This window comes from Channa argus, chromosome 2, assembly GCF_033026475.1.
Source record: "Channa argus isolate prfri chromosome 2, Channa argus male v1.0, whole genome shotgun sequence".
Classification (NCBI taxonomy): Eukaryota; Metazoa; Chordata; class Actinopteri; order Anabantiformes; family Channidae; genus Channa; species Channa argus.
Window position 1 is genome coordinate 17,687,789 of NC_090198.1, and position 18,215 is coordinate 17,706,003.

The 18,215-nt window shown below is 38.0% G+C and overlaps 1 protein-coding gene across 2 annotated transcripts; it reads right to left on the reverse strand.

Moving 5' to 3' along the window:
- Positions 1-12,175: 12,175 nt before the first annotated feature.
- psmd14 (proteasome 26S subunit, non-ATPase 14) lies at positions 12,176-16,560 on the reverse strand. 2 transcript variants are annotated; one of them, XM_067496068.1, is made up of 11 exons: positions 16,418-16,560; positions 15,564-15,619; positions 15,163-15,234; positions 14,960-15,079; positions 14,282-14,352; positions 13,928-14,078; positions 13,711-13,818; positions 13,188-13,262; positions 12,980-13,105; positions 12,487-12,549; positions 12,176-12,361 (listed from the first exon to the last, which is right to left on the reverse strand). In XM_067496068.1, the coding sequence occupies exons 2-11, from the start codon at positions 15,609-15,611 to the stop codon at positions 12,263-12,265; spliced, it is 933 nt and encodes a 310-aa protein (XP_067352169.1). In that variant the 5' UTR covers positions 15,612-15,619; positions 16,418-16,560; the 3' UTR covers positions 12,176-12,262. The 2 variants fall into 2 exon arrangements, with proteins under 2 accessions (XP_067352169.1, XP_067352170.1); XM_067496069.1 differs by having other exon boundaries at positions 16,422-16,553.
- Between the last annotated feature and the right edge of the window lie 1,655 nt (positions 16,561-18,215).

The window sequence follows — 18,215 nt, forward strand, 5'->3', positions numbered from 1 at the left end:
TATTTTTGCATGGGAACTTACATGTTGTTGTCTTAGATTAAGTCTTATTATTGTGAATTAAATGTTAACAAGTCTGTGTTAACATGTCTATTTATACACCAAACAGATGAGCAACGTCTGTTTTTGCTGGACATGTCATGGAATTTACATATTTTTATTTCCTACTGTGGCTAAAAATGACAGTGATAATAATGGTAATTGAAGAGTTGAAGCTTTAGTAGCCGCTGTCAATTTACCAATTTGAGTGACAGCTTTCACACGTGACCCATTGTTAAAATAAATGTATGTTGTTGTTTTTTTCATTCTTACTTACCTTACCTTGAGGAGCAATGAGGAAAATAAATCTGAAAAGACACTCTGTTTACCACTGAAATATGTGGAAATCTCCCACCTCTCCCTCCCCTTCCTTCTCTCTGACCTTTTTTTAAGCGTACATCAAGAGCAGCACTCCCATTGCAAAGATTTGTGAATGCTGACCTTTGCCCCCCACCTCTGCAGACAGCTGTGTGTCCTCAGTTCAGTCACTCTTTGTATCTTCACTAGTCAAACCTGACCTGAACTGGGCTGCCATTTCCTGGCAGTCTTTCACGAAGCTTCTCCTTCGGTCAGGGATGTGGAACCCTTGTCTGTGTTTTCACACCATGACAGGAGGTGTAAATAAGAATGACCTCAACAGGGTCACATGTTTCAATTTCTGCAGTGTTTGTGTGAAAGAGGAAAAGAAATTCTGGTCTGGATCAAAAAGATATGTGGTCATGTAAGTGTACATTGTGTGCTACTAGTTTGCTTCTTTAACTTGTGGCCTCACGCACCCTGTCCACAGTCTAGCCATAGTGAATTTAGCCGACATGAAAACAAGGAGCTGTGCTTTTTCTGTGGGGTTAATTTCCCAGACTGTCCCTGTGGTATTAAGAAGGCCAGTGGGAAAAGTTGTGAAAACAAGTCTGCATCTTGTTTACAGGCTGGAATGAAAAAATAGCCACTTTGTTAGTTTTGCAGAATGAGTTTTGCACACGTGCACAGAATTTGGGACCCATGTGAAAACATTGGTGCATTTTCCTGTTGTTGACTGATTGTCTTACAGAACTTGGCTACTAGTCATCATAATAAGGAATTTATGATTAGGTTAGATTAGTGAAAAGGTGATGATATTCACACAGTCAGGGCACATTTCCAAAGGGCTTAATGGCAGCGGAGTAGAGACTCTTTCTGACACGATCTTGGTCAACCTTGTTACTCATACTGTTGGTGTGTGTCTGCGACGTGCGTTTGTGCATGGCCTCCCTCACCACAACCCCCCACACTCGTCACCTTTCACTGAGCAGGCTGTCCTCAAAGCTCCTGGAGGAAGGAGACAAGGAGGGTCTTTGACCAGTCAGACCTTTTACTGTCCTTCAGGAAACTATCTACAGGCCAACGCAGATGCAAGAAAGCTGCTCAGCAGTGAGACATAGAATATACAGGAAAACACAAAGGTTTTGTTGTTTAGAAGTAAATTCATTAATTCCATTCTGCAGCAAAGGCTGTTTGTGTCTAAAAAACTGAGTCAATTTGGATTTGTGTCCCAGCTGGTTAACTTGCGGTATGTTTTCCTGTCTTTAAAAACATTTAAGCTTAATGACTGTGCAGTTTCCATTATGCTCTATTTAAATATGTGTTTTATTAACAATAAGCTGCTTCACCAGGCTGGCTGGTACATAGTACACAGCAGGTCAGAACAGGGCACAGTCCAGTACTTCTGCCTGCCTCCTAAAACATCCTGATGACCGAAATGATGTGAAGCGGACTTTCGCAGCGCCAACCACTCGGTGAATCACAGAAGAATTTGGCAAGAGACAAAATCGTTCGGAGTCTCTTTGTTGGCTGTGTGTTTTTCTCAATGTCTGCACTTTTCCTCTCACTCTGCCAAAGTGTAATTGTAAGACCTAAAGAGAAAACTATTTCCCTATCAAAGCAGTAATCATTGAATGTCACATAGTAGACAAATCTGTAATTCCACTGTGTCTTTCACTCCTAAATATTTTCTGCAATTCCTCTAAAGAACTAAATATGTAGACACGCTTTTTATAATAAGTGAAGGGAAATATATTAACTGTGTAACTTTCTGGAAGCATCACTGTTACTCATTCGTTCCTGTCTAGACAACATGGACATGCCAGGTCACCTGGGGCTATGTGGAGGTGTTGATCCACCTGCTTCCTCCCAGGTGAATACAGCCTGATTTGTTAAATGCATGAAAGACCCTATGGAGACCATAAACATTTGATGGTAGGACTTGTTGAGAATAAATTTTTTCTGGACAGAAAAGAACCTCTGTCTTCTCAGAAGTAAGGTAGGACCCAGAGTGTGGCTCACACTTGAAGTGGACAAGACTTGCTTGGCTTAAATAAGAGAAGTGAGTGACCGAGGTGTCGTGGCAGTAAACAGACCACCATATGCCCTTTGGTACACAGACACCATTTGTGTGCTGTATGAGCTCTTGAAAGGATTTTGCAAAAGAATAAAATAATAATTCAGTCTAATCCCTAATACAGCAAAATCTGTTGTACCCTGGGGCTGGTTAGAATTCTGTTTTGTTCTTAATGTAAGACATGCCAACATTAACAGGGCAGGGGAGACTTGATTCAGGAAGGGAAGATGATGATGGTGTCGATGAAGGAAGGGCAGCACAGCTGTGTATGAGTATTTAGCTGTAGGTGCTGAGTGAACTCTGGGTCACAGTTCACACCCAGACATTGATTCTGCCAGTGGCTAACAGGAGAGATAAAAGGGCATTTCTTAGGTATTTGTAGGCTGGTGTTGATATTAAAACCCTGTTGACAGCCAAGAACGTTGAAACTCTGCTGCTCTACAAAACCCTGGACAACATTATTTTAATGTTTACTGCTAAAACAGTTTTTTGACAACATCTACTCACCTCAAATACATTACAATTAAGATAAGAGAACGTTTCTTGCTGTAAATAAATATATGTTTTTATATATTTTAATGTTATGTAATTAAACACTTTGTTTAGAAAAGAGAAAAATTAAGGTTACATTTACTTAAAGGTTAATTTTTACTCAAGACACATACCCATCTCCCACCTCACACACTCATCCACCACCTCTACATCTCTTACTGTAAATCATGAATCATTCATCACTGTGCTGTACATTTCTGCAAATGATACATGTTTTACGATGATTAATTATGCATTTGAGCCGAACACCATAGCACACCCCAGGGCTCAACGCAGGGCCGTCTTTTATCCAACATTTACATGTTTTGTTCTAGCCAAATAATGCAAAATAAACTCTTTATTATATCCAAAGTTACCAAGCCAAAGTAAACCGGATTACATATATGTGTGTATATTCATTTAGCACTTTCGCATTTAAACTTTTTTACCTAAAGATTCTCATGTATCACTGAGATCCTACTTTTATATTTTTTACTTAATCAGAAAACTAAAATTTATGGTAGATTATGAAACGGTTGCCACTTTTGGAGCATCGTCATGATTTGGTCTTTCAAACGGCAACTATCTAACAGTGCCTAGCCAAAGAGAAGGTTGAAGCAATTACATCACAGCAGCAGCATCAAAGAATAATTACACGTGGGTGCAGATTTCATTCCTCTTTCTCTGGTATTATCCTTTCCCTTTTCACCACCACCCCCCACACTCCTTTCTGCTACCTTTTTTGGTCTCAGTCTGAATGCTTCTCTCCATCAGGCTCCTTGTGAGACTGACTGCAGTCCTTCTCACACCAGTTGCCACAGTGCTGTTTTGTGAGGGAAATGCAAAACGTTTTACCAACTGTATTATGGTGAGTCAAATACTATAACCACTGCTACTGCAATGTGAGTGTTAAGGGTTTAAAAGTCTTCGATTTACCAGATGCATAGCTGAATACAGTGCATATTAATAATTAATTCCAATTTGGCCAGACTTGTGCAATTCTGTGACTCACATGCAGGCCTATGGCAGTGCAGCCAAAACAGAAAAAAAATACAACCAAGCTGTGAGAGAATGACTCATGGTTTGTGGACGGGCACACTGACAGACCTCATTACATTATTTCCAGACAGAGTACTTCTGCATGGAGAAAACATTAAGAATGAACTAAAAGGAGTTTCCCGAATCTTACAAAGTAGCCACATAAGAGTTCAATGGACTCCTTATAACAATGTTGTTTAACATTCGCACATTGGCATGCAGATGATGGGGACCACTTAGGGACTACAACATGGGATTCAGTGTCTTGCCCTGCACAAAACACAATGGATATGATGCCCCAAAATGGTAGCATCTGACTCCTGCCTCCAATCCACTTTGACTGACTTTGTGATTATTTGTTGGACAAAACACAAACAGTCAGCTCAAGAAAATCTGTCTTATCCTGCAGTTTTAAAGACTGTTACTGTAAACAGATAATGACAGAAGCTCCTAGGAAACAAAAATGATGACATCAATTTTGTGTGTGTGTGTGTGTGTGTGTGTGTGTGTGTGTGTGTGTGTGTGTGTGTGTGTGTTCATCTTCCACTTCCAGCCTAAAGTGTAATTACACAGCTCACCCTACCCTGAAGGAATCTAGCAGATGACATCAGAAAGAACAAGAGCCAGTTGCTTATTAGAAGGTAAAAATCCTGTAACATCCTCACATGTTCACACATTATAGAGGTTTATGTGAGGTGCTGTTCATATGACTCACTGGAGACTGTGGATCAACATAGATTTTGAAGTGCACTTACTGGTAAAGAAGTTATTGTCTGACCACCTAGCAATACAAATGTGTATGTAAAACAAACTTTATTCTAGATATTTCTGTGGATGCAGTAGTGTAAAAGTGTAAAAGAACTATAGGTTAACTAAATAATGGGAAAAATATTAAAAGGCCTTTTAACACACAGGGTTTTGATTGATGCAATCTTAATTTAACTTCTGCTCTTAGCATTGTGACAAGGACATGGTAAGACACTGTGAAAGTTTGTGTTTGTTGTGGAGATGCTTTGGTCAGTGGTGAGTGTCTAATACCCAAAGAGGAAGTGGGGAAAGGTCAGAGAGCAAGGTTTTGTACACTAAGTGTCTTTGAAAATGTATGAAATCGGGAAATGAAACTTCTTTCAGAAAAAGATTTCAAGTAAAAAAGCAAAAAACACGAACATGTCAAAATATGAAATAAGCTATGCATTTGCAACTGTGTGCAAAAACACAACAACCTTAAAGCCCAAATGTGTTCAGTGTACAGTAAACAATCACCTTATTCTTCCAATGCTTTTAGAGGGGACTGTATATGGATTGTGCCTTTACATTTAAGTTATCTTATACAACTTCTATGTTCCAGAGACTGGGCTAACACAAATTCACCTTTATTGCGCAGATTAAACTGCAATACAGTCATACAAACTTCCTTTCTTATTGCCAGTGGCAATAGGGCCAGTGTAACATGTCCATCTTTGCTTTCTGTGCATATAATGTAGATCTAAAAAAAAACAGAAATAATGCTGTAAAACTCATTGTGATGTGGTCATTGCATTATTTTAAGAAAAATGGGCTGCGATAAGATTTCTTAAATGCATTAGAAAGACTTCATTACTGCATGAGCTTTGAGGATTCAGTTATTTCTACAGGCGGGACAATGGATGTGAAAAAATAGAATGGGATATGAATGGGGCCCAGATTTTTGTGCTGCCATTTTGAAAGGAGGGCCATTTTATATAACTGTGAATTAAAGGATGACAGAAACATACTGTCATCCTTATTTTTTCTAATGTGTGCATGTGTGTTACAGAGTTCAATATTGACTCAAATAACACTGACCCAGACGGTGAGTTCCTCAAGACTAGACCGATGAAAAACAGCACCTGTCTTTTGTGGTTCTGTTCAACATGAGCCTCTTCCCTGTGCAAACGCAGCCAGTCCATTATGTACACGTCCTAAAACTCACACACACCCACTCGGTTCATCTCTGCAGGCCCTTTGCTGTGGTTGAAACTCAGTGGACAATGACATCATCATGCCAAGCGCAATGAGTAACATAACAGAGAGGAGTAGAAAAGTTAGTCCGAGAAATGAGTGACGTCAGAGCACAGCTACAGGTAGTAAAGGATGAGGGGTGCAACAGTCTCGGAAACCCACAGAAGAACATACACACAAGCATAGAGCAGCGCAAACATCTCTCGTAGCAGATGATTTAAGTTGATTTGTTGTCTGAAATGCTTTCTATTTTCTATCATTTGTCGGTAGGAGTAAATCATTACCAGGGCTTAAATGACAGATTCTGAACTGCTCTGGGCAGCCTATGTGGACTGGTTTAAAACCACATCCTCAGGCACCCCTCCCCATCATTTGTCTATCCCATGTTACAAAAGCAATCTTTAAACAAATACTTTGAGGGGGGAGCTACTCACTGACATGTTTATCTGTACTAGACAACAGATTCTGGTAAAGTCTTGTGCTTATTTTCTCTTAAATGTCCCCTGCAGATTGGAGGCATATGGCTACATTGCATAACAGACAAAGAGGGTAATCATGGGGAGAAATGACTTCACATAATTATAAGAAATTGTGGGTCAGTAGGCTCCCTGTGTGTCTACAGGTCTGGATTATTGCCTCCTGCTTTCCTGCTGAATGTGAGCTCTTTTGCAGATGCCTGAAAACAAATGGAGTCTTAGTCAGTGTTTTGTTTCCCACGAATCAGCGGTTTCAAACAGTTCAACACTGCCCAATGAGTTCCCCAATTACACTGCTGCATAAACGAACATCTGTAGACTGTGTTTCGGACTGTATATAGTTTATAGGTCCAAAAACAGCAGGATACAAATAAAGAGTTTTTTAAAAGTACGGAGCAAAAATGTGAAAGGATAGTGACAATATGGAAACAAAGATATTGAGTTAAAACATGCAAAGGTTTCTGGAACCTTAATCTGTCTCTTCATGCACCAGTCCTCTCAATGGCATCAGTATCAACAAGTCAAGGAGGACCTGGAACTGAACTGGCTTTCTGAGAATCCACTCTGAATTTGAACACAAGAAAGAACACAAAAAAAACACATGTTAGATACACTTCCCTTAGTCACATCACCTCAAGCCAATTCTCCCTGCCTTCTTTTGCAGGACATGGCTGTTCAGACTTCAGTGAACATTCACATAATATTCAGTGGCTTGTCTCATCCTTCCATATCTCTAAATCTTTTCTTTTATTATTTTGTCAAGAGGGCAGCACAGTGGTGGGATGGATAGCACTGCTGCTTCCCTGGTTTGAATACCAGGCCAGCTGTGGGCTTTCTGTGGTGAGTACCCCTCTTGCAAGATCACAGATTCAAACATCTTTGGTGCGTTGTTTCATCTGCTCTCTGCTTTAAAAAAAGAAAAATAACCACATCCCCCAAAAAAGGACAACTACCAACACTACCAACTGAAACTATCTATATATACAGTATGCATTCGAATAAAATAAATTTCACCATAAACAGCTGTTTCAAATAATGTTATGATTTCTGCATTTTATAAAAATTCATATTTGCATTTACATTAACCAACGTAAACTTTTGTGTTCTATCCTTATTATATTAATTCTCATCACATTATCTTTATGCCATTCTCAGTGTGTTCCCAGTTTGCTGTCCAATTTACCCAATAGAATATTTTGTCCGATAACAGCTTCAGTAAATCCATTCACTTTCATTCAGTCCTTTTAAGGGATAAATTGACACCACAGGAATTCCTCTGGGGAAATGTGGTGGAAATCTCATGCTGCAGGAAGCATTACCATCTAAGCTATTCGTTTATGTTTTCATTTGGGTTGTGTTGTATGCCACTAGCACTGACACTAGACAATTAGTGATTGTTCAAGATTTCTGTCTGACTGATTTAGACCTTGATGCACATAAAGTCCACATTCCACAGATTTAGGATGCCCTTTCCGCTCTGACAGCAACAGGCATCATTTTTCATTTTGTATACCTTAGTATTTGCCAGAAGGCAATACAGGTATGAGCTGCCCTTGCAGATGAGCTGCGCTATGCAGATGTTTATTTCTTGGCTGAACGGATGTGCTGAGAAAGCTAAAACCTCTGCCTGATGGATCAGGGAGTCAGACTCCAACCTGACAGATCACAGTTGCTTGGCAGACTGCATTACATTAAAATGCCAATTTAATGGGCAGAGCAGAAAAGTGAACTTCAGTTGAGGTGGAGAAAGTGCTCTGTGGAGAGCGCAAAAGCAGATCATAGTTCACCGGTGTTTATCACTCCAAAGGGCTGCTCCTCCATATGTGCTAAGTACACCATGAACACGTGCATCATATGCAGCATTTTCAATGATGAATGAGCACAAATGGTTCAATACGTGTGCTCACCCACATGTGCAGAATGACTTTACCTACAGTTCCGCTTATTAGCTGTTAGCTGTTCATTTGATCACTGCATCAAGTGAATAAAGTTTTGTTTTTCAAATCTTCACGTTTTTTCTAAACTATTTAGCTTACAGTCATGTTTAAAGGTTAGTACCCCCGCATAATAAAAATCATCTGATCATAGTAGGATTTAAAATAAAAGTTCAGCTGAACAATAACATTTTTTTATTGTCATTGCCATTTTTTTAATGTGCCATTATTTAATTAACAACAGCACAACAAATAAGAAATAATCATATTGGCAATACTGAGTACCCCTTACTGCTTCCATAGGTTTAAGCAAGGAAGTTACAGCCAGGTGCTACTAATCATCAGGTGCGCTGACCTCTATAAAAGCAGATGTTTTGGATCATTCAGATGTGTGTTAACCCAAATCCAAGAGGGAAAGACATAAGGAATGTTCTTAGACAGGCTATTGCTGCGGCACATCAAGTGGAAAGCATTTAAGACAGTTTTCAATCTTCCCATCAGTGGATGTCCCAGCACATTCAACCCCCCAAGGTCAGACCGCACAATGCTCATAGAAATACAAAAAAAACAAGAGCTGAAATTGTGTGGCAGGACCTTAGGAGGGCTTTGGATAAGTGAATTCCCCAAAAAGCTCAGTAAACTGGAGCAAAGTTGTAAAGAAAAAGGGGCCAAAATACCTCCACAAAAATGTGAGAGACTGACAAAAGCAGAATCCGATTTATTAGCCAAGTATGCTAACACATACAAGAATTTCCTCTGGGCGTGTTCATTGCATAACAACATAGACAATACAAAAATATCAAATAACATACAAGAGGAAAAATTCCTTCAAATTATTGCTGCTGAAGGTGGATCTACAAACTAAATTTCAGGGTGGTTGTTAATATTGACCACATAAACAAAAATAAATAGATGGGCTGTAACAAAGGTTGTATGTTGTTGTTTGTCTGAGCTTGTATTTGCCTAATACTAAGACCGGATATGATCAGATGAAGTTTTTACACAAAAACAGCATAAAAAATAAAAGAGGTGTACTAACTTTTGAACATAACTGTGTCAAGTCAGTCATGCTCGTGGATCTGTGACGCTGTACCATTTGTGACAGCAGTGTGTTAGCCATGCTTTTGCTTATCAGCACACAACCACTGACAATATTAGTCCTGCAGGTATTTGGTCATAAACCAAAATGCTGAACATTATAGAAATCATAAACTCTCCTGAGTGCCAAGGGAATAGACCAAGTATGACAACAACTGATGTAAGATTACAGTCTAAACCACAATCTTGTGGTGACAGTGGGGGACCAAATGTTTTTTCCCACACTAACCACACTAAGTGAAACTTATCTGTACGTGGTAAAGCCAGAAGATTAACCAGAGGACAAACAATTGTCAAGAAAACCATTTTGGATGTGAAAGTATACTGTCCTCCCTGTCTTGTTTCAAAATCCCTGACACTGCCACAAAATATTTCAAAAGATCTGCAGTTGTCATCCTGTAAGGTTCCCTTTTATGAGACCCATAACTGCTCAAGCACGCACTTAAAAAGCCTTAACTCTGTCATCTTCTGGCTCACGTCCACTGAGGCAGGGCAGAGTGCTGTGTACTTGGCTGTGGCCTCATGGGAGTGATCTGTACTTTTAAGCCGCACCAAATGGCACCAGTGTTTATTACAGCCTTTGCAGCCCCCCTGTTTACCGTAATTCTTCTGCCTGCAAGCAGTTTAACACATGAACAAAACAGGAAAAACATTTGCTCTAGATTCTGCAAAGAAACAAACATGAGAAGATTCTGTACAGAGCCAACTTCAGCAGGAGGAAAATTGGAACGGTTAGACAAGTGGACAATGTCTGACTACAACTCCAGCATTAGTCATACACAAAGCCCGGCTATACGTGCACTCACAACCATAAAGTAGCAGCACACTTCCTTGGTCAACCAAGGAGAAGAAAGCAGGCAGTAGATGAAGCTTATCTTATCCTGTGTTCTGAAAGTGACAAAAATCTGGTTCAGACATGAGACACACTGAGCCTTGTTATCACAGCCCCCCAAAAGATAACATTGTGTGGTTGTTCCATATGGCTTCTATGGAGAACGCACAGGTTACATGTGAGTCTGTAATCTCAGTCAGACATCTCCTGCCATTTTCAACACAATGAACTCTGTCTGAAAATATCACAATTTCAGACGGCTAAAAGAAAACAATGACTCTAATGGAAACTAAATGAAACTAAAGAGCATTTCAACTCATGCACATAGACTTTTAGAACCTAAAAATATATATTCCCATCACTGGCTTTGTAAAATATATTTTTAAAGGTGAATTAAGGTAATAGAAGGATATTACGTAAGTTTTCAATGTTGATGCAGGACCATTATCAATTATTTAGTATTACATTGACATTGATCTTAAATGGTCTGCACTTATATAACGCTTTTCTACCTATTGGCACTGCTTCTCATTCACCCATTCGCACTCACAATCATACACACTGCGAGATTGGTGGACAACCGCTCTACCTTCCTGCGCCACTACTGCACAGAACATTTGTTTACAAGTTCTCATAACTTTTTAAGACCGAATTAATTTCATTGGCAAGACATCTGAATATTTATTCAATACAACCGCAGCTTAAATTTGTTCTTTAACATATTAAAAGCAGCAGTTGTAACACTGACAGACCTACAGTATGCAGCTGGAATTTGGTCATGAATTTATCATCAGGTGAGGCCCAGTTTGAATTTTTTTTTTTGCCAGCATTTGATTTTCACAGAGATAAATCCATTCCGTCCTTGCAAAGATTTCAGTCAGAACAATACATAATGTAAACTGAAAGTCCTTTACAGAATGGAAGGAGGCCATATCCTTTAACTATTTCTCGTTAGTATAAACTGTACAGGCACGAGAGAGAGACCATATGCTCCATTTCGCTGTCACTGACCGAGATCATGTGAGTCCATTATGGAGACTTTTCTTTAAACTGTGAGAAATATTGGCTGTTAGGCCCAGGTCCCACTATGAGAACAAAACAGCACTCAGTTTTGTAAGCTATTGTTGACAATCTCCAAATGCTCCTCTGGATGCTGACATCAGAGAAATCCATCAAATTATTACCCAGGGGATTTGTAAACTTGGTCATCACAGATGAAGCTTTATCTTTTTTTTTTTTTTTTAAATCAATCCTTCTTTTAAAATTCAGACACAACAGAAACTCAATAGCGTAAATTCACAGACGTTTCAGAGTGGAATCGATGAGTCATCACAGTGGATAGAGGGAAATCAGAGATTTTGACTTTCAAATATTTCTTGGCAAGTGTTATATCAGATTCCTGCCTAACAATGCATCATCTTTGAACAGTAACTTGGATGAAATGTTTAAAACCTTCAAGTGAACTCATTTAATTGGAAAAAAAAGTAAGCACATCTGCAATTACAATTGTTCCATCATAACTGCCTAGTTTTTTTCCAGGTGACACCACCCAGTGGTTAGGATGGATGTTACATCAATACACCAATGAGTCCACTTAAGCAGCTGTGCTTTAATCAGAACACTGAAGCCATGTTGTTTATAACTATCATAAGTGTGTTCTCGCCGTTAGGAATTGTGGATAAATCAGGGTGTAATAAAACTAACATCTATTAACAATGTGTTTGTTGTTAATATGACATCCCTGTACAATACTTCAAATGTTAAAGCACCCTGTATGCAAGTTTGAAAACTAAAAAGGGGCTAGTAAATAAAAAGATGAAATGCGAAGCAAAATAATGTATAATCAACACTGTCCAACTCAAATGAGACACACTAATGTCTTTAACTCATACATAGATTTATTTTTATATAAAAGGAAACAGGTTGCAATATTAACAGTTATACACACACACAAAAAGAGCCATCACTGGAAAACTACAGTATCCAACATGGCAGCTAGGCACTGAACAATGTTGGATGTCATTAAGACGTCTACATGCTCTTCCAAGTGCCTCTTAGGATCCTGCAGAGAGATGAGAATAATAATAATCAAAACAAAATAGCAGTTGTGATATTACAGAAAATAAACAATAGTGTGTGTGTGTGTATATATAAATAAATGTTTTTATCTGAAATTTGACATTTAACCTGTTTTCCAACATTCTTGATTGCCAGCTGCTCTGGGGTCATTTTGTCCTCCTCTTCAACAGCCTAATGTGGAACAGAACAGCATCTCAGCAGTTAGGAGGAGAAGGCGTCAAAAAAACCTATATACATGTAGCACCTTTTGCCATTTGCTTTGCTTGAAGGAACACATTTTTTGTGTTCATGCAAGACCCAAAGAATGGTATAATAAAGAAATACAGCATGAATGCTCGCACTAGTTAAACACAAGCACTAGTATGATAGAAATGAATGAGCATTGACAAACTGGCAATTTTCCTGCACACACACAGCAGAAAGCAGTGCACTAATCCTCTGCTGCTAATCCTCAATATACAGTTTAATTAAATTATACTCTCTTGATCTTCTTGGTTACAACACTATTATAATCTGTATTATTGCGTTAACATGGTTTGTTGAGTCAGAATGGCGATATCTGTTATTAAAAAGATTTTTAATCGAGGTCTCGATTGTGTACCTTATTGTAGTTCTTAGCCAGCTCCAGCATTTCCTTGACAATTGTCTCATTGAGCTTGCAGTGCTCACTGTAGTCCTGCAGGGTCAGACCCTCCATCCAGCTCTTCTTATGCAGATTCAACAGCATCTAAAGAATAATAGTCATTTTTCAGATGTTCTATTGAAAGCCCTCAAAAATTTAAAAAAGGATGAAACATTTCTTCTCAAACCTTTTGCTCCAGCTCATTTTTCCTGTAATTAATGGTGATGGAGTAGTAGTGTCTGTTAAGTCCATGAATTAGAGCCTAAAATCATGAAAAAAAAATGTTACAATACACTAAATAGTAACATCAAAAAAAGAGCTAGTTGGTTGTTGTGAAATGACATATTATTACCAATAGAGAAACATTTGGCATATTAGACTTGATATTCCACTAATTTAGAATTCAGTCCTGTTTGCATGACTAACATAAAGACAGAACTGAGCCCCATTAAATGTAGTAATTCGCACTTTCTGTCTGTACAACAAGATGGTGTAGAGACAAAGATGGTGTACACTACCAAAACAGACTAAGGTGATTGTGTCATTTGCCGACTGTGATTCAGATATTATATCACTCACCTTAATGACGACAGTAGGGTAACAGTGTTAAGTTATATTTTCAACATACTTTCTGTATTTTAAAATTTAAAAAAAGAAAGAAAAAGCAGCATATTCCTTAATTAAGTTAATAATGTCATATACAACTTTACCTGGATTGAGGGCTTGTTCAGATGACCCAGGTTGGATGTGGTTTGTCTGGGTTCATGACCCAACACCATCATGTTGGCATTTATCAATCTGAAGGCATCAATAACAACCTGAAGAAGACAAGGCCCTCACATGAACATAATTTACTAAATAAAGTTTTATTTGTAATTCATTCATTCATAGCTAAATGTGTATAATGGTTGAGAGGTACTGATTTACCTTTCCTTTGACGCTCTGAATGGGATCAACCACCACTGCGACAGCTCTCTCTGAGAGGGCCTCGAAGCTCTGCTGCGTGTTGATGTCCACGCCTGATAACCAACAGCCAAAACCAGGGTGACTGTGGTACCACCCCACCACCATCTCTGGTCTGATGAGCAATGTAAGAAAACAGTAATTATAATATTAGCTTGAAAAATGGTTAGATAAAAAAAAAATCATGTAAAAGTATTCAATAGCCTTAGAAAGTTTTTAATAGGAAAATTCTAAAACTGATATTTCAACAATTACATTTCTAGCAGCTTTTGGTCATTATTGGCTAAATCTGAAATGGGGAATGTTTGTTAGTTTCACCTTCCAGTCTGCTTCAGCATATCCAACATCTTAGCCTGGAATACAGGGTCGACTGCTTCAACACTAACACCCTAGGAAGTACAGAATTGTCAGATAAACAGAACTGTATGTAGAAAACCATAAATAAACCAAACAATGCATTTAGTAATATTACGTACTTCAGGAGTTCTGCGATAACAAAAATCTGGCATGTTTATTGTAGTTGCCATATTTTGAGCAACAGCAGCATTTTCATACATGTTAATGTAAAGAGTAATATAGTAATTGAAATTATTGAGTTTGCTTGTTCAGCAAGAAAATGGAATACTCATGTTTTTCTTTGTCATTACCAGAAATTGTAAAAGGAGGCTTCCTTTCTTTTAATCTATGCTGTCAGATGTCTGGGGACACACATAGGTTATTTCTCTCTACTTGCAGAGCTAACGTTGCTTATAAACTTGTTTACTATTATCAGCGCTACTACTGCCACATCTTTTTAAATTAATGTGAACCATGTTAAAACTCACTTGTAAGTCCCTTTGGATAAAAGCTAAATGACTAAATGTAAATGTTAAAAATTAAACAACAAGAAATGGTTACCAGTACAACTCTAAACTAACTTTTCCAGCAATATCCGCAAACTATTAAAGCTTTTTAGAAATGTGTTATTAGAAATGTGATATTAGAGAGAATACATACTGTTCCTGACTGGGGCATGGCAAATACATCAATCACTCGTACTGTGTAGTCATCAACAAACTCTCCCAGCATCAATCCCATAACCTCCATCGGCACACCAGCACGCCCGTGCTTCAACATCTTATAAAAAAAAAAAAGAAGCACCAAGTGTTAAAAAAAATAAAACTTTGAAAGATAATGTTTAATGCAGATGACATCATTACCTTGAGCAGGGCCAGAGAGGAGATGTACACCTGCTCTGCTGTGTCCACAGCTGGTGCATCTGCTGGTGGGCCCTAAAGAGTCAAAGTAGAATTACAGTGTGAGTGAGTGTGTGTGTGTGTGTGTGTGTGTGTGTGTGTGTGTGTGTGTTTGTTTGTTTATTTATTTATTAAACACAAAGTATACCTGCTGATATAATTCATACTAAATTTTTACAACGTACTTAGGATATAGATTTTAAGACTGGTTGAAATAATTTGGTTGAGCGTCACAGAAGATGTGTGATTTTTGGTATGTTTAGGGTAAGAAACTGCATCCCTGTTATGCTGGGAACCATTAAAAACAACATTAGATACATTTGTTTATTGTCTTTAACTGTATGGCAATGCAGCCTTTGTGTTACCTGGCCAAGCCCTGGCATTCCACCTCCAAGCCTCAGCAGCCTGTCCATATCAGAATCTGTTAAACAGTAACAAAGGCTTTTTTTGCATGTAAAATATACAGCAATGTGTAAAGTAATGACATTAAAAACAATGTATTTGAGTATTACTTTTTTTTTGGACATACATAAATCACATAAATAAATAAAATTGCACATAAATCATTTATGGATAACTAGGCTAGTATCGCAGGACAAAGATTTTAAAACATATTTGACACATTTAAATCACATGAGTTTATAAATTGAAGGCCCGAGGGGCTTTAATTTGCTGAGAAGGCAAATTATAACTTTTTTCCCAAACTGTATTAATTTAATAAACGCTAAATACACGAAGTACTGTGGATAAACTCTTATGACGGTATTCTTAAAAAACATTAATTAACTCAAAAGATGTAACTATTACTAAATCTTTCATTCTAACTGACCGCAAACCAAAATAAATTTCAATTTCGTCCTGAAGAAATCCTAATCAAAACTGAAGGTTGCAAGTTAGGAAGCAAATCGCGAGTTAGCAACGATAAAAGGATCAACTTAAGAGGTGAAGAGGAGCATAATCACGCAACAATCTTTGATACGTGTGGAAATGTATTTGTATAACTAAGGCTGTAAACAACAACAAAAGGCAAGTTAAGAACCTGGTAACATCAAATCGAACAATCAGCGTTAGCACTTAACGTGCTACTAGCACGCTCAGGCTAAGTTAGCCTCTGTCATGTCGACCAAAAATCAAACAAGCAACAAACAGTTTACACTGATTCCATCCCGACCTGTCTTATAAAAGCTGGTCCTTGTGTTAAAGTTAAAAGTCCAATTACCTACTGTGAAACTGTTCAGATATTCAGTAGAGTATTTTTTTCTATGTGCAGTCGAGTCAAACCTATTGGCTACAATGAATCAGCCAGAATTATCTTTTTTTTTTTCCCTTTAGAAAATCATCTTCCGTCGCACTGATGACGTCAATTGTTGTAGCCGGACTGGCAACTGCAAAATAGAGTCAGAAGGGGGCGGTATAGTAGTTACATTACATAGCCCATTACTGCTGCTAGTACTACAAACCTAAATATGTTGTCATCCTCATCATCATTATTATTCATTATATCCGAGGTGCCCAGCTGAGAGAATTAGTTGAATAATCAACCAATGACTGATTAATACTTTAAGTATTTTTTTCAGCAAAGGAGCAAAAAATTCCTTTGTGCCAGATTGTAAATGTGAATATTTGCTGTTTTCCATTATGAATTTAACATGTTAGATCAGATAATCTGACAATAGGTCTGTTAAGCTTACAGTTTTCTAACACTGAATCATTATTAAAAATATTAACTGTAATAATTACTACTATTACTACATGTATTTATAAAGGATATAAGTGTTTCAAATTTGTAAACCTATGTGTAAACCTATCTTTGTATTTATAATTATCTTGCTGTAGCCCTTGTTCTATTGTCACTAACTGGTCATATGTATATGTTGGTTTATGGCTGGTTGTAAATTGGGAGCAGAAAGCAGTGATAAAATATGGTATAGTTTTTTCCCTGCTATAAAGAGAATGTATGTGAAAAAAGAGAAACATCTCTCCAACTTGGCTTTAAGGTAAAATTAATACATTTGAAGACATTTAACTCATATGGAACATTTTCTTTAAAGTAATTAGCTATAGCCATACTTTACATTGAATTGACGTTAAAGATGCACATTAGAGACTTCTTGATAGAAAACACCACTGCTACAGTATGAAGTGGCTCCCTTTTAATACAAAAAGAGTGAAAACTGCTGCAATGCTTTTGTGGTTTCTCATATTTCAACATGCAAGCATTTCATTTTTCCCCAAGGAGCTACAAACTCAGAGCCAAACCACATCATCAGTAGGGTTGTGAAAAAGATTCTCTGTTTGGTTTCATGTGTTCTTGCCAGACAGTTGCTGGTAGTGCAGAACAGCTTGTCCAATGTCTCCCAGCAGCATTAATGCCCAGCAGAGCAGCTGTCACACTGAGCTTGACAACAGAAATTTCAAATTCCTTAATTTTGTGGTGGATGTGGAAGGAGCTGGTAACCATACACATTCCTCAGTCCCTCCCTCTCCACACCCCCAGGACCTCCTGCGACCTCAACATAATTCAGTACACTCAGCACTCTTAAACAGGATGTGCTTCCCTGCAGTGGGTCAAACTACCTTTGAGTTATATTAGTAAATATATATTATTAATCTTGTCTGTAAATTTAGTGTTTTTATGATTTGTTTTCAGCTTTTGTGCTGTCTGCTGTTACAGGTATACATCCACTACTGAGTGAAGTGCACAAAAAGTTTGCTGTTGCTGAGTCATTTGTGTTGATGGGGTTGTCCCATTGAACTTAGCTCTGCTTGTGAATGGTTGGCAACCTCCCAGTGGTTCAATCTGAAATCCTATCCACTTTGTTACTTTTAAGAGACTATTGTCATTCCTGAGCTGGATAAATGAGCCAATGGCATTGGATATCATTTAAAGGAAAACAAGTTTAATGCAATATCTACACACCATAATTTGCTAAATATTGTTTATTTGAATTTACGTTCTAAAAGGACTCTTTATCACCTGAATGGCAGTTTATAACACATTTGATCTGATGAGCTTA

Excerpts from the sequence above, each read along its gene's own strand:
- psmd14 (XM_067496068.1), bottom strand. The coding sequence starts at position 15,611 with ATGGACAGGCTGCTGAGGCTTGGAGGTGGAATGCCAGGGCTTGGCCAG. Across the intron at positions 12,550-12,979 it reads TGGCTAAGAACTACAATAAG|GCTGTTGAAGAGGAGGACAA; the intron begins GTACACAATCGA and ends GTTCCACATTAG. Across the intron at positions 12,362-12,486 it reads TCAAGAATGTTGGAAAACAG|GATCCTAAGAGGCACTTGGA; the intron begins GTTAAATGTCAA and ends ATCTCTCTGCAG.